The sequence below is a fragment of the Arabidopsis thaliana genome (assembly GCF_000001735.4).
Source record: "Arabidopsis thaliana chromosome 1 sequence".
Taxonomy (NCBI): domain Eukaryota; kingdom Viridiplantae; phylum Streptophyta; class Magnoliopsida; order Brassicales; family Brassicaceae; genus Arabidopsis; species Arabidopsis thaliana.
Genome location: NC_003070.9, coordinates 6,456,505 through 6,471,002, shown reverse-complemented (window position 1 = coordinate 6,471,002; position 14,498 = coordinate 6,456,505). Strand labels below are relative to the sequence as shown.

Sequence of the window (14,498 nt, the reverse complement as noted above, 5' to 3'; positions counted from 1 at the left end):
TATAATTAATTAAATTTTAGAAAAAATGAAATAGTTTAGAAACAAAATCTGTAGATTGAATTTAGGGATAATTATTCTAATTTTCGTATTTTCTATAGTATTCTTTTCCTTTTCTCTTAAATTTTGGAAAACTACAAATATATTCTTTTCCAGTCTTGTATTGCATATTTGCCGATGTATTCTCATTCGTAACGCTCTTTTAAGATTTTTTTTTTTGTCAACAATCCAAAACATGGATCAAATGAGCTAATAACGTCATTTTGGGTTGGTTAATATAATTAATTAACTTTTTCAATAAACTAGTTTGGCATACTAATCAAAAGTCCCAGAATGCTGCAAGCAGAACCGTTCGTTTTAGTCTTCCCTATAGAGATAAGATTGTCCATCGTAGGTAAAACATATATAAGTAAGAATCGTTAGGTAAGAGATGACAATGTTACGGAGAGAGTTGCACATCGTGGAGTTGTTCATGGGTTCGTTCATCACAATCGCATAAATTGCGTATAATTAAATCTGATAGTTTCTGGAGTTTACATGCTCTTGTTTCGGGCCTGGAGGATTAAGAGCTTCGGCCCAGAATCTCTTGATATTCAAAAAAAAAAAATGTCGATTAATTTAATTATTATGTGTAAATTAGGATTAGATTAAAAAAAATTATGTACATACTAAAAAAAAAAAAAAAAAAAGGACAGTAGATTGGATTTAGGGTTTGTCACAAGAATAGATATTATTAAGTTATTAACCATAACCAAATCTTACATGGGCTATACATAAAGCCCCAGAAACATTAAAGGCTCAAAAAGAGCCCAATATATCACCGCTTGTTGTTATAGAAATTTTTGTTGGACTCCATCCTAGCCACATGTCAATAACCGTTCGAGCGTCGATTCTGGTGAAAAAATCATCACCGAGATCAATCTATCAATGGTTCATGTGTTTATCACCGTCACAATGGAGGCACCTTTGTTATACAGTATTATATAAATTCCTTTTTTTAATCTTAAAATTCAATCCATTTGGTCTCAAACAATATATTGGCCAACACCTATAAAAACATTAATATATTGATATACTTATCATTCTTGTTAAAGGTAATATACGGTTCCTAGACAACATCTCTTATACACAAATGCCTAAAACTCCCCTGAGTATATGACACAAGCTCACACATACAAAAACATGTACACACACTCTCTCGCTGTCTACATATATATATTTATCTTAGACATTGTAGGCAATGGCTCAAACTAGTCCTTGGTCAGACATAAGTCCAGTCATCATACATACATGAGCCATGTCTTGAGTTAGTTCGGTTGCTGCAATCACCAAAGATACAGAGACATATTCAGTTTGGTGTATCATCTACCTAGATAGTTCCAATGGAGGTGTGAACACACAAACCTGGTTGTAAGAAGTCTGACCAAACATTGAATCTGGAACCCAATTTTGATGATGGTGGTGATGATGATGATGATGATCATTGACAAACATGGACTGATCATGAGGAATCTGAAAGCAGCCACCATTATTATTAGCCATGGGATCATACATTGAAGGATCTTGTTGTTGTTGTTGTTGTTGTTGCTGTTGCTGTTGTTGCAAGTTGTTCAATTCCATTTCAGATTTTATCTTTTTCTCTTGATCTTCTTCCATTCCCAAAGTAGTACCAAACGGTGTAGGATATGAATATTCCTCTCCAAGTTGTTGTAACCCCAAACAACCGTTTCCTTGTTGTTCTAACTGCTCAAACTGTTGTCCCGGGTTGCTGCATATCTGATCTTCTGGTTTCGTAGACTCAAAGAAGCAGCTTGAGTAAACGGGAATCGAACCATCCATCTCTCTGTTTGAAACCAGTACTTGAGTGAGCATTTTTATAATGAAAAGGTTTTTGAAACTGTGACTTTATTATACTCTTACCTATGGGGAAGAAAACTGGAATCACCAGGTAAGATTGTTTGCTGGTGATCATTATCAGGAAGCCAAGACATGGAGTGAGCTTCTTGCATACTACTATTACCTCCCATCGCCATAGGCAACTGTATCCCGCTGTGAAACTGCAGTAAAAGGCTTTGGCCTGGTTAAGAATATGTCCTGAGGAGAGACAAAGAGAAAGAGAGGGGAAAGGCGACAAAATGGTTATAACCTGTGTTGTTGCACATTCTATTGGCAAGAGTTGGTTCTTTCTGTAATGTTCCTGCAAAATGAATGGAAACATCTTTTGTAAACAAAATTTATATGGGTTCAGGAAACTGAAATGAATCCTGAGTCTTAGGTCTGTATGATCGAGAAAAAGAAAATATGATAACGCACCTTGTGAATCTGGATTCTTTCAATGGATTTCCTCAATGATTCTTCCAATAAATCGAGGTGCTCAGTGTTTTCTATTCTATCGATGTTCGTCCAACAACTGAAAACAGCCATTAGAAGAAAAAGACTCAAATATGATTGAAACTATATTTCAAAAAGCAAAAACTTTATAACTCAAGATACTATAAATTTTCACACCTCAACCTCCTATGACACTCCATTAGCTGAGCTTGGTAAATGGCTACTTGGTTACTTAGACCCTGTCGTGTGGTAATGTTAACACAGACTTTAGCAATTTGACTCAAAGAGATTAAAAAGTATCCAAGAAAATTCATGAACCGAAGATGGTCGATCCATACCTCAATAGTTTGATTCCTGCAGGATAAAGAAGACAACATCTCAGATATGTGAGAGGCTTACAATGACAAAATATGGTTATTAATAGTAAGAACTCACGGCAAGTACCTTGCTCCTAAAAAGTCATGTATATTTACATCATGATCCAGTTTCTTAAAAGTTTTCTTCAATGCCTGCAATTGAGCAAAACAAATCAGCTCAAATTTGTGTTTCAAAAAAAAACAAAAGTTGATGATATACACAGTGAGTTTTTATGTCTTTACTTCAAGGCTCTCCAGTTTCCTGTAATATTAAAAGAAAGAGACTTCAATTTAGGTTCATAACACAAAATTACATCAGGATTGATAGTAATTTAAATTTTCAACATAATGCTTACCATACCTTTTTGTCCTTTCTTGTGGAGTTAATTGCGCAAACTTGGAAATAACCTCTTCAATGCAACTACACAAAAGCCAAGTTAAGACTAAAATCAGTATATTGCTAAAAACTTGAATACAGAACCTCAATCTCTCATCCCTCTGAGAGATTCAGGAAGCCAAATCACTCACGAAGAACATTATCTAAGAACTGATAACAGAAAGGAAACTATAAAAAAAAAACTAGGCTCTGTTTTAGAGTCTCTAATCTCTCCCAAAGCCAAAAGCTCCCAACTAAACCAACTGGTCAAAATACCCCTTATCTGTGATCTTCTAAATACACTCACCATTCAAACTAAATCCTTATAAAAACTTTCAGTTCCTAAACCAAAATCAGTGAAACCTTTTTTGTGATAGAAGAGCAATGAGAAGATTACACAATGCATCAAAAATGGAGATATGATGCATTTAAACACAGAACTAAAGATGATAAAAGAACAACAAAACATAAGAATGATTTTGATAATTATACCTGTGTTCTCCATGGAAAGCAGTAGCTCTTCCGGTAGGGGAAAACATAAGAAGGACAATATCAATATCACACAAAATCGATAACTCTTTGGCTTTCTTCAAAATCCCATTTTTTCTCTTCGTGTATGTAACTTGCCTGTTGCTTGTGCTCTCAAGTCTTTTAATCTTCAACTTAACCCTTCCCATCCCCTGTTCAAAACCAATACAGCATCAAAATCCCATAACCAACAATGAAAATATTCTAAAGACTAAACATTTTCTTCGAATACTCACTTCAATCACCTGATAAAATTCTACTTATTGGAAGGAATTGATTGTATATTTCTCCCTATTGAGAAAATGATGAAACTTGTTTTAAAAGAAGAAGAAGAGCACCAATCTTTGAAGATGGGGGACGTCTAAATTCGGACACAGAGTCTATCTCTAGACAACAAAATTCACTGTAACGGAAGATGTTTTTTTTTTAAAAAGGGGTCTTTCGCAGCAGAAACAGAGGAAACAAAAATGGGTGTTTGCGTCGAAACAAGAGAAGAATTCATGAAAATGAGCACAGAGGAGGCGAAAGTCACAAAGAAGAGAAAGATCATGGAGGAGGAAAGAAAGAAAAAAAGGCACCAAAAAGATTTGTCCCGAGGAAGAAGAAGGAGGAAGAAAAGTTTGAATAAGAGAAAAAGGGGAAAGATTAATGGTGGAACAGAGAGAAAGCTCACAGAAGCAGACGAAGGGACAACCTTTTATTTCGCTGGGAAACTTAAGACGTCGACCAACGGAATTGTGTGCTTCTGTGCTAGAGAGAGACAAAGGTTTAACCAAACCGGTTTTGTTAATTCAATTGCCTTAAAAACCGACAAAACCAAACCGTTTTTTGTTAATTGATTAACATGTGTATTCGTTGGGCCAAAGTAGAAAGCCCATTAATATCTTTGACTTGTCTCTGCCCTAATTAGCTCCGCCTCTCTTCTTAAATACGTCTATTTATCACTTCTTGATAAACCCTAGAATTGACCCATGTTAATGTTTTGAGATTTGATCTTTTTGCAAGTTTTTTGGTTGTTTTTGTTATGTATATTTTGATTTTGATGCCTGTGATGGTGTTAAATATACTTTGAGAGATGCGTCTCTACGAAAAAAAAATCAACTCTGAGGCATTTTTTCTCTCTCTTTACACATCTGGTTTCTCTTATTTTACTGTGATCTTTGAGCTTATTAATGATTTGGTTTTGGTAGCTCTTCTAGCTTCTGATTTGATTTGGTTGCCTGATTTATGCAAGTGATGATGAAAAGACAGGGACATCAGAATCTCCTTGTTAGGAGATGAGAATGATGACTAATGTCTAGATGGGAATCTCTCTGATGCATATCTCACAGACTGTTTATCAACTTTGATCTAGTATTTTCTGTTTTGCTTCGTTTTGATACTCTTTTGGTGTCTTTTGACTAGTGCAAGTGACGATGAATAGACAGGGACATCAGAAGTTCTATAATGATGACTAATGTCTAGATGGGAATCTCTCTGATGCACATAACTAAGAATCCTTTGCTCATTATTTAACATTTTTTTGCTTGGGTATTTAGTTGGTTTTGCCAATGATGTGCCTAAACAATTGCACGTATTATCAGATTTTTCAGTGATGAATATCACTTATGTCTGAGGCAAACCGTGAATACTGTCTACAACAAATGTTTGTTCTGTTCTAATCCCTAATCATTTATTTGGATTTCATTTGAGCTCTATTTGCAGGAAGAATCACTTGCAAGAAATAAAGTAGGACGTCACAAACATGAAGCTGGACTCAAGCCAGCAGAAGATTGTGAAGATTAGATGAGAAATTTAAGGTTATGTCTAGATTTTGTATGTGCTTCATTTGAATTGTAAAACAGACCCTTTAGTTGAACCTCTTCTCTAAATAAAGATTCATTTGTTTCTTGAATGTAATCTTTCAAATTCAATGAAGTATTTGATACAACTGTTCATTGAAAAAATAACTTCAATCTAAGCAAGTAGCTACACAAAGAAGAACAGAATCACTATCAGCATCACAAAGAGAAGATGACACTTCTACACTCTTTGAGTTTCTTTTTTACAAGTGATCAAAAAGGATAAATAGAGAAAAACAAAAACAAAACAAAAAATCCAAACATGAATCATTCATCATATTCAGACAAACATGTGCAAGATCAAAGAGAATCAAGACTCTCAGTTCTGCTTCTCACAATCCGATGGAAAACTTCTCTTACTTTCCTCTCAAACGGATCCAAACCATTTCTCAAAGCTTCACGAACTTGAACAAGCTCATCAACTCTCTGTTTCACCTCAACTTCCTTGTCATCATTCAACGGGAAATGAATCGAATCGATCAATTCATTCATCAACCTCGAACTCTTCTCAATCCTATCAATCTCCTTAAGCAAACCACAACAATTCTTCCTATCTCTTCTCTTAGATTCCTCAACAATCTTATCGTGCAACGACATAACCGGAGCTGCCCATTGGAAATGCCTAGGCACAAAGAAGTTAACTTGCAATCCACGGTCTTGACAAGGAATCGCAGCTACCAAAACCCACATCACAAAAAGCAAAACCGAAGTCATTGTGTAAACCGGTACAGCTAAACCATTGCTAGCAACGACATCGTTTGGTCGAGGCGTTGCCAAGTTACTCGCTAAAGCTTGTAACTGCTTAGAAGCTGACCATGATCTTGAAACACTCCAAGAAAGAGATCTGAAATGACCAATCGAACGGTGGTGACTGTCTTTGACTCTTCCGAATGAACGGTTACGATGAGCTAGATTGGTTCCAGAAGGATGATCTTTCTCGTCAAGCATTCCGATTGCTAAATCAATCAGAGCTTTCTTAGCTCGCCGGAGCTGACCTTCTCCGATCGGACGGTGACTATCTAAAGCAGAGATCACAATATCGGCAAGTTTCTCCCATTGACGGATCTGTTCGATACCGTCGCGGATGGCGTTACAGACATCTAGAGCTTTGATGCTCCGTTCGAAGTAATCTGAAATCAAACGGTCCATCGGAGATTTAGAGATCTGAGATCGGTGGTTGAATACGATAGCTCGAAACTCTTCTTGACAACAGAGGAAAGAATCAAGAAGCTTTCCGATCCATTCGAGAGAGAGAAGGTCGTTTGAAGAAGCGTTGAGATCGATGAATTTCTCAGCGACTTGTCTTTGAAACGAATCTAGCTCAACCTCCATGGTGCTTGGCTCGTGGTGGCTACTACTTCCGGAGACGACTGTTGATGAGTCAACTTGGTCTCGCCGTAAACTTAGCAACGACCTTCCAAATGATCCTTGAAAATCCGTAGCTGGCATCCTCAAAACAGATGCAAAGTGGGAAAAACAATCAGATTTTTGTTTCTGTAGAAAATTCTCAGACTTGTAAAAAAAGAAGAAGACTTTTTTTTTCTTTGTTGGATTGAGAGAGAGTGATGATGATGATTGATGAAAGCTAGAAGAAGAAGAGATGTGTTTATAAAGCGAGAATTTTGACCGCGTATTTTAATATCTGCTTTAGAAACATTCAATATTGGATAATTTTCTCATTTTCCTTAACTAAATAAAAAGAAAGGTGTGACGAAATAAAAGCTATAATTTGATTTGTTGTGTGTTCTCATTCCTTTTTTATTTTCTCTTTTTGTTACTCGGTACAGTACACGCAGTGGACACGTCTAGTGGTAATAAAATAAAAGTACACAGATCTGTCTGTAATAAAATCTCAGTTTGAGGAAATTCATTGGTCACGGGGCTGTGGTATATGAAGTCGAGAATGAGACATTAATGGGTGCCACGTGGAGAAAATGGGAGCTGTGACAGAGACTTGGTCAATGCAATGCACATGTGGATAAAAAGCCAGCTAAGTCTTCGTTGGCGTGTATTGAAGAGAGAGATTGGTAAGTAAAGGGACTCGGTCCTGGTTGATTCTTTCTCGTCGTTCTAGAATGCTCAAGGACACAAAAATGTTGACATGTAATTTTGTCTATATCCTTTTTTTTTTTGGTTTAATGTTAAACTTTACACCAAATAAAAAAAAAGGTGTACATTGTACAATGAAAATCTCAAAAACACACCAAAAAAGGCTAATATAACATTTTATTAAAAGAGATAACTATGAGTTGTATCACAACTAATGAGGTGAATTGATAGAACCAAAGTAAAACTCAAGGAGAGAAATGCTGATAGTGATATCCTCCAGCGAGAAGGAGATGAGACGACTGCGTATAGTGCGTAACAAGAGACTCAGTAGCATGGATGGTACTAGATTCATTTGAGAAAATCGTTTTATTACGCTCATTATTAATCAGATAGATCGAGGTTTGAAGAAGGAGTTTCAAGATCTTACTTACAAAATGTGGAGGTGTGGATTGAACATTCAAGATCCACAAGGAGGCTGACGGAAACGAGATTGTCTATATAATCGTATGATAGTATAAATTTTGTGTTGAAATGTGTAATGGTGTTTTTTGGTAACCGAAAATTGAAATGTATTATTATGAAACTGTATAATGAAAAAAAATAATTATAATGGAATATGGTAAATATGTGTCATTAACAAGTCATCAATCATGTTTGGGCCAGAATTAAAATTGTACAACTATAAGAATTAATTGACACACGACAAAATACACTACATGCAGTGATGCAGATCTTTTTTTTGTTTAAATAAAAATGTTACATCATATCTCCTGTCATGTGTTCCTAACACACACACAAAAAAAAGAAATATCTGAAAATTAAACTTAAATTTGAAAAGAAAACAAAAACAATAAACCACACGTGTGGTTTACAATTACAAGCTCGAAGAGGCTTTGAAACATGGAAGCACGAAGGTTACTGACAAAGACATGACAAGCTCTCCTTCTTCACCTCTGCTAACTTATTTTTTGTTTTTAAAGATTGATTAGTTTTGGTTTTTGTCAGGTAGAATCGTGCAGAAGCGTATTTCCCGCTAATTGTTCCTCATCAGACTCACTTTCCAGTCTATACGACCAATTAATTTAGCCCCAATTGACTAAATTTTTTATACTTAAAAATAATAAATATTCACTCTGACCAACTTGCGACCGAAGAAATCAAGAAAAGCAAATTAAGATAGTTTACCAAACATAATTATTTATATTTTTAAGACATCGGATGTCGTCAACAATAAATTTCTGAAGGAGACAATTGCTCCTAACATGATCGTTCAATGATTCAGAACACAAGACAACAAAGAAGTACATAACATATATTATATATATGGAAGCTAGAGAGTATATATAATGTTGCATGACTGATATAAGAAAATATATAATGTGTATGTAAAGTGGTTTATGATTCACAAGTTAGTTTTCTACTTAGTAACAGCTTCTTCAAGCTCTCTTAAGCCACCAACCTTCTGTTCAATTTCTTCGATAAGTTCTTCACGCCATAGCTCCGCTCTTGCTTTCTCTTCTATGTCTTCTTGCTGCATCATATAACCCAAAACACAATAACAACTCTATCCAATCTTATAATAGTTGTACACATTGTGAATCTGTGATGATATACCAAAGGTCAATGGCCCGAGCAAGCCCAGCCCGACCCAACTTAGGATCAATGTTACCTACCATCAGATCTGTTAACGTTTGAATTATTATATCAAGCCCAACCCGGCTCAAACTTACTAAGCATGATTGATCTATCAATAGGATGGATCAATGTTACCTACCATCTATCAGATTGTGACTTTCGTTTAGATGATCAAGGTTGTGGATTCATATTTTTGGGTGCATATATACCAACGGTAAACGCTAACCTAAAAGCCACCTATTTTTCTTTGTTTAGGGAGGTTTATCGCATGCTGAGACACATGGAGGAGTACTCAAAACCGGCTCTGAACAGGTCTACATGGCCTACTAAGACCAAGGTGGGATAGTCTGAGGTCAAACTAGATCTGAACTGGTCCACAGGGTCTAGTAAGACCACAGCGGGTTGGTCGGTCCATTGCAACATCCCTAGTTATAATTTGTATGCATTTCTAAGTTTTTTTCTTTCTTTCCTAATAGTATTAGAAAGGGAGAGATACATACAGTTTCATAGACCCAATATCCAGTTCCATCCCCTCCATCTCCACGGTACTCCTCTGAGTCGTAGAATGGATCCTGTATTGATCCAATATCACAAAGTACTATTAAGATCCCAATGCAGCAAATGTATCAAAAGATTCAGTTTGAGTTGTTGTTTTCATACTTTTGCTGAACCGAAGTACAAACATCCCCAACAAGTGAACATGATGTAGAACATATCTGCCATATCAAGATCAATATCAAAACATAAGAAAAAGAAGAAAAAAAAGTCTAAGAAAGAAAATAAAATCTCTCAAGAAACCCCAAGTGTTTAACTTACAAACATTCTTGATAGCTTTATCACTTAGATGCCACACGTGTTTCTCTGTAATGATATCACGCATTCCTTCTATTTGTTGAACCATCACAGCCATTAATGGCAAATCATGTGGCAATGCCTTTCTTACACATAAGCTTCCTCTCATCAAATTCCTTTCCCTCTTCTCATTAACATTCTTCTAATTTTTCAAATTCTAAGACGTAAATTCACAAGAATATGGAGATTTTTTTTCTAATTTTAGTCTTAGTTAGAGAAAATTACTTACAGATAGCCAATATCCATGATTCGGTCCTGAATTCTGCTTCGGCTACAACACAATACACAATTCTTAAACTTTTTTTCGTAATGAAATATTTTTGGTAAGAATATAAAATAATATGTACCGAGTGATTGTAGGAAGAAGGAATATGAAGATTTGTGAAGGTGAAACTTGTGAAAGCTTCAGCCATTGTTACTTCTTGATGGTGGCAATGGAGAAGAAAAAAAAAAAATGTTGGTGTAATCTTTTTTATTTTTTCATTTATTTTAATCTTTAAGATTAGATTTTTTGAGGCAGAAAATGTGTGGATAAGGGAATTGGTATCGTCCACTCTTCACTTTTGTGATAAACAAAATAAAAAAATAACGTACGTTAGCAATCACATCGCATAACACTTTTTTTGTCTTTTAAAAGCCCAATTTAGACAATCACAGTACACATTTTAGCCTTCTAAAACGCTCAGGTTGGGAACAACTATTTGCCTTAAAGAGTGGTAAAGATATTTCCAGCAAAATTCAACTACAAACTTTCGTATTTTACCCGTCCAACAAACTTTCCATTCGCGCAGGTTAGCAATCACTAAACACGTTCACTCCTCTAGACGTGCAAGTTAGTAACCACACTAAAATTGCTAATAAATCTTTGGTTGGTGAAATTCAAACTTTCCGCTTATGTCTCTTCCCAAATACATCATTTGTTGAATAGCGTACGTTGGCAACTATTGCCAAACTTTTAATGATATTTCCATCTAATTCAACTTCCTATGCGCGCATGTTAGCAATCATCCCAAATACATCATTCGTTGAATAGTGTATGTTCTATTTGCCAAACTTTCAATGATGTATATCCATCTAAACCAGCTTTTATTCGCGCATGTTAGCAATCACAATAACACGTCTACTCTTCTTAGCGACTAGTATTTTGTCAAAAGTCGGAAGAAAATCTCCGGCCAAGTCAACTTCTATCGCTTTAAAAAGCGCATGTTAGCTATTAAAAAGCGCACGTTAGCATCATTTTCGGGAAATTGCTAATCAAACTTTCCACTTTCGTCTTCTTCCCGTGTATATCTTTAATCTCCTCTGTTTGGTGACTATTATCCAATTTCCACCGATCTTCTCCTCATAAAAACACCTCTTCCTCAACGAATTTTTTATCCATGAGTCGCATAATGGGATTGTTCGATCTCGAGAAACACTTCGCCTTCTACGGTGCTTACCATAGCAATCCGATCAACATTCTAATCCACATCATCTTCGTTTGGCCAATCTTCTTCTCAGTTTTACTTCTCCTCCACTCGTCGACCCCAATTTTCGACCCCTCTCAATTAGGGTTTTCTCAATCGTTGACCCTCGACGGCGTTTTGCGATTTAACGTTGGGTTTATATTCGCCTTGATTTATGCTCTGTTCTATATCGGTTTGGATAAGAAATCTGGATTTGTAGCTGCTCTTATGTGTTTCTCTTGCTGGGTTGGTTCCAGTTTTCTTGCTGTTCGACTAGGATCTTCTCTTGCCTTAAAGGTTAGATTTTTTTTCTCTAATTTCAATTTAGGGTTTTTGAAAAAACTTCATTTTTGGAGAAAATAATTGCGTAGAAGCATGTTTATGAGGGTATATGACTATGTGTATCCATGTGTTGCTCTATGTGTATATTTATATGATGTGAGTGTGGTTCATGCATTTATTGTTCATTGTTTTCTATGCTTTGACTTGAAAGTTCGTTTATATCATTGGTTATGCTCGGGGAAGAAGAAATAGATTTATTTATATCATTAGTCCTCTCTATCTGTTGTCTATGGGTCCCTTCATTAGCTGTTAACGTTGAGACAGCAGTACTAATATCATGTCTCTAGCTTTGAACATTCATGATTAGTAGTTATTGCAGTTTGTTCTGCAATTGTCCACCTTTGCACGGTTCTGATTCTTTGGTCCGGAGACTTGTCATGTTTTTAGTGTTGTTGACTCATTGGTTAAGAGGATTTGATGTGTGCTTGGACGGAAACAAGTGTTGTTCTTGACCACCAACATTTGGATGGTCTCAGATAATTAGAATCTACATCACTTGTTTAACTAAAGTTTGGTTTTTCTTCCATAGTATTTGAGACATCTGTAACTTAGGAGCTTTTTTATGTATCTTCTGTGTTGTGAATCATTTGATTAGTTTATATGTATCTTCAGTCTGAATCATTTGATTAGTTTGTTATATGTATTCAACAGCAAGGGGAAAACAGTTAATACTCACCAAGACGCCAACTCTCTCTGTTATGTAGATACTGTAACAATTTAATTGTCTTTTTACTCAGGTTGGGTTAGCATCTCAGCTGTTATGTTGGACCGGGCAGTTCGTTGGCCATGGAGTATTCGAGGTAAGTTCTCTGGCTTTTAGAAATCATTGTTTTGATTCTCCTTTGTGTCTTGTCATCCGTATACATGAGTCCTAACACATATGTTATTGATTCTTGTCTACTCACAGAAACGGGCACCTGCGCTGTTAGACAATTTACTCCAAGCTTTTCTCATGGCTCCTTTCTTCGTGTTGCTCGAGGTAAAAGTTGTTGGTGTTATGTTATGTTGTGATTTGTTTGTTATCTCCTGCTACCTTATTATACTGCTCTGTGGAAACTGTAACCAGAATACATGAAAAGCTAATGTGGAAATGTTTGAATGAATACAGGTTCTTCAATCGGTTTTCGGGTATGAACCATATCCCGGTTTTCAAGCGCGTGTGAATGCCAAGGTAGAAAGTGACATCAAGGAATATAGGGCAAAGAAGCAGAAGAAGAATAAGATCACATAAGCTTGGATTATATATAACTGAAGAACTTGAACCCATTGTCGTGTTTCTATAACCGAAATGATAATAAGACCACCATGATCCATGGATTGATGTATTTGTGTGTAAACTATGTTTCAATATATTGAATATAATATGTTTCAGTCACTCATGTTTCAAGAAAAATAAACAAAATGCGTTGCATGTATTACAATCACATATTCACAGGTCAATTGTTGTTCCGCTCGACTTGTTTTAGTCCGTTTTGAACCAATCAATTCTTTGTGTTTAACTAATGAGTAAAACTGGTAGCTTAAATATAAACTTTTATGATTCTTTATGTAATCATAAAAACACTAATACAGTATCACCTAAATTAAATTCATATTGATTAAATATGTAGCTTAGTGTTTTATTTATACTAGCTAGCTACTAATATCAGTGTATCATAATAATTAGTATATAAATTATATATAAAAAAATCCGCTTGAGGCACCTAAAATGTTTGGATTCTAAAGATAAACATCTTCTAGATTGGAATTCGGAGGTGGGAGGGAATCCAACTTTCTTTATTGTTGATACTCTAATCAATTTATTAATAGTATCAATCTTGAAAAAATCCTTAGAAATTAGAATAATAATGCAGCGTTGAAAAAAAGAAAGAAGAATACATGAATGTTGAAAGACAGAATAATAGTAATGAAGTGACTAAATATCTAGTTTCCAAAAAAAAAAAAAAAAAAAAAAAAAAGTGACTAAATATCTATCACGTGACTAATATGTAAACGCAAAGCGATACCGAAACGCGTTTTCCATGTGCCCATACTCCATAAGACCATAACGATATCGTCTTAAATGTTGGTTGTAACGACATTATTTTAACATTCTACTTGGCCACGATGTCACATAACTCATGGTGATGTGGATATTTCTCGATTTATACCGCATTTTTTCTTGCACCATATTTATTATATGCATTGACTGTCTATAAGCGGTCGTGTTAGTATTTTCGTATCATTAAGAAAAAAGAGAATTATTATGTTAAATGTTGTTAATATGAAATCCACCGTTACATTGGATTTGAAACGTTTTTTGTTTTCTTTGTAAGAATAGCTAGAATGTGTTCTGGGTAACATATGTTGCTACGTGCTCGAAAACATCGGAATCTAATGCTTATCGATTTTGTCTTTACAATGTGAAACTTTATAACTAAAGCATAACTTTTAAGGTTTTTTTTTTTGAGTTTTCTCTTGTCTTTTCGTGTCTCATCAAGCCAATGTAACTTGAAGAATTAGTAATGGTTCTACCAGTAATCCTACATTACTTATTTTTATTTTTGTATTCCCTTGATTTTGTTTCACAAATTAATCATTATTGCAAACAATAGGTTAATCTGTTCATAACAAAGAGTACCATAGGATATTATCAAAGTTGACAAAAAAAAAGAAGATATTATCAAAATAATTTGAAAAAACAAAAACATCAACTTCGTACATTGAATATATAACGTTGCATGATAAAATCCAAAGCAGCGTGGAC

The 14,498-nt window shown here is 35.2% G+C and overlaps 4 protein-coding genes, 1 long non-coding RNA gene and 5 other non-coding genes across 20 annotated transcripts; 7 read left to right on the top strand and 3 right to left on the bottom strand.

Moving 5' to 3' along the window:
• Positions 1–1,018: 1,018 nt before the first annotated feature.
• AGL65 (AGAMOUS-like 65) lies at positions 1,019–4,336 on the bottom strand. Of its 6 annotated transcripts, NM_001332367.1 has the most exons (12): positions 3,825–4,328; positions 3,553–3,740; positions 3,046–3,105; positions 2,928–2,946; positions 2,773–2,837; positions 2,667–2,682; positions 2,506–2,567; positions 2,311–2,407; positions 2,144–2,194; positions 1,918–2,054; positions 1,402–1,840; positions 1,019–1,316 (listed from the first exon to the last, which is right to left on the bottom strand). In NM_001332367.1, exons 2-12 carry the CDS (start codon positions 3,735–3,737, stop codon positions 1,305–1,307), a joined length of 1,143 nt encoding a protein of 380 aa, NP_001321506.1. In that variant the 5' UTR covers positions 3,738–3,740; positions 3,825–4,328; the 3' UTR covers positions 1,019–1,304. The 6 variants fall into 6 exon arrangements, with proteins under 6 accessions (NP_001321506.1, NP_001321504.1, NP_001031066.1 ...); NM_001332366.1 differs by having other exon boundaries at positions 2,506–2,682; positions 3,825–4,336; NM_001035989.1 differs by lacking the exon at positions 3,825–4,328 and having other exon boundaries at positions 3,553–3,672.
• A 212-nt stretch (positions 4,337–4,548) lies between these two features.
• On the top strand, positions 4,549–5,516 carry AT1G18745. Its single transcript, NR_143562.1, has one exon. It is a non-coding gene; the product is annotated as an other RNA (non-coding RNA).
• Positions 4,632–4,700, top strand: AT1G05433. The gene has a single exon (NR_138898.1). It is a non-coding gene; the product is annotated as an other RNA (small nucleolar RNA).
• AT1G05427 lies at positions 4,815–4,911 on the top strand. The gene has a single exon (NR_138897.1). It is a non-coding gene; the product is annotated as an other RNA (small nucleolar RNA).
• On the top strand, positions 4,992–5,073 carry AT1G05423. The gene has a single exon (NR_138896.1). It is a non-coding gene; the product is annotated as an other RNA (small nucleolar RNA).
• Positions 5,134–5,207, top strand: AT1G05417. Its single transcript, NR_138895.1, has one exon. It is a non-coding gene; the product is annotated as an other RNA (small nucleolar RNA).
• A 10-nt stretch (positions 5,517–5,526) lies between the features above and the next one.
• AT1G18740 (ROH1, putative (DUF793)) lies at positions 5,527–7,154 on the bottom strand. The gene has a single exon (NM_101732.3): positions 5,527–7,081. The coding sequence runs from the start codon at positions 6,876–6,878 to the stop codon at positions 5,730–5,732; it is 1,149 nt and encodes a 382-aa protein (NP_564062.1). The 5' UTR covers positions 6,879–7,081; the 3' UTR covers positions 5,527–5,729.
• A 1,504-nt stretch (positions 7,155–8,658) lies between these two features.
• Positions 8,659–10,600, bottom strand: PnsB4 (NDH dependent flow 6). 5 transcript variants are annotated; one of them, NM_001084090.2, is made up of 7 exons: positions 10,313–10,405; positions 10,195–10,236; positions 9,930–10,104; positions 9,774–9,829; positions 9,614–9,685; positions 9,093–9,159; positions 8,779–9,009 (listed from the first exon to the last, which is right to left on the bottom strand). In NM_001084090.2, the coding sequence occupies exons 1-6, from the start codon at positions 10,376–10,378 to the stop codon at positions 9,154–9,156; spliced, it is 417 nt and encodes a 138-aa protein (NP_001077559.2). In that variant the 5' UTR covers positions 10,379–10,405; the 3' UTR covers positions 8,779–9,009; positions 9,093–9,153. The 5 variants fall into 5 exon arrangements, with proteins under 5 accessions (NP_173308.2, NP_001321859.1, NP_001077559.2 ...); NM_101731.5 differs by lacking the exon at positions 9,093–9,159 and having other exon boundaries at positions 8,659–9,009; positions 9,930–10,107; positions 10,313–10,600; NM_001123835.4 differs by having other exon boundaries at positions 9,093–9,685.
• Positions 8,676–9,636, top strand: AT1G18735. The gene has a single exon (NR_139760.1). It is a non-coding gene; the product is annotated as an other RNA (long non-coding RNA).
• Positions 10,598–13,228, top strand: AT1G18720 (ER membrane protein, putative (DUF962)). 2 transcript variants are annotated; one of them, NM_001332364.1, is made up of 5 exons: positions 10,598–10,681; positions 10,757–11,707; positions 12,490–12,552; positions 12,660–12,731; positions 12,861–13,228. In NM_001332364.1, exons 2-5 carry the CDS (start codon positions 11,345–11,347, stop codon positions 12,981–12,983), a joined length of 621 nt encoding a protein of 206 aa, NP_001320317.1. In that variant the 5' UTR covers positions 10,598–10,681; positions 10,757–11,344; the 3' UTR covers positions 12,984–13,228. The 2 variants fall into 2 exon arrangements, with proteins under 2 accessions (NP_001320317.1, NP_564061.1); NM_101730.4 differs by lacking the exon at positions 10,598–10,681 and having other exon boundaries at positions 10,793–11,707; positions 12,861–13,203.
• Positions 13,229–14,498: the final 1,270 nt, after the last annotated feature.

Bases quoted from the DNA above. Each gene is read 5' to 3' on its own strand.
- AT1G18740 (NM_101732.3), bottom strand. From the start codon at position 6,878: ATGCCAGCTACGGATTTTCAAGGATCATTTGGAAGGTCGTTGCTAAGT.
- AT1G18720 (NM_001332364.1), top strand. From the start codon at position 11,345: ATGAGTCGCATAATGGGATTGTTCGATCTCGAGAAACACTTCGCCTTC. The intron at 11,708-12,489 runs GTTAGATTTTTT...CTTTTTACTCAG, and splicing joins GATCTTCTCTTGCCTTAAAG to GTTGGGTTAGCATCTCAGCT. The intron at 12,553-12,659 runs GTAAGTTCTCTG...GTCTACTCACAG, and splicing joins TTGGCCATGGAGTATTCGAG to AAACGGGCACCTGCGCTGTT.
- PnsB4 (NM_101731.5), bottom strand. From the start codon at position 10,378: ATGGCTGAAGCTTTCACAAGTTTCACCTTCACAAATCTTCATATTCCT. The intron at 10,108-10,194 runs GTAAGTAATTTT...TTGAAAAATTAG, and splicing joins ATCATGGATATTGGCTATCT to AAGAATGTTAATGAGAAGAG. The intron at 9,010-9,613 runs GTATGTATCTCT...TATATGATGCAG, and splicing joins GATATTGGGTCTATGAAACT to CAAGAAGACATAGAAGAGAA.
- AGL65 (NM_001332366.1), bottom strand. From the start codon at position 3,737: ATGGGAAGGGTTAAGTTGAAGATTAAAAGACTTGAGAGCACAAGCAAC. The intron at 2,683-2,772 runs GTACTTGCCGTG...TTTATCCTGCAG, and splicing joins CATGACTTTTTAGGAGCAAG to GAATCAAACTATTGAGGTAT. The intron at 2,195-2,310 runs GTGCGTTATCAT...TTCATTTTGCAG, and splicing joins AAAGAATCCAGATTCACAAG to GAACATTACAGAAAGAACCA.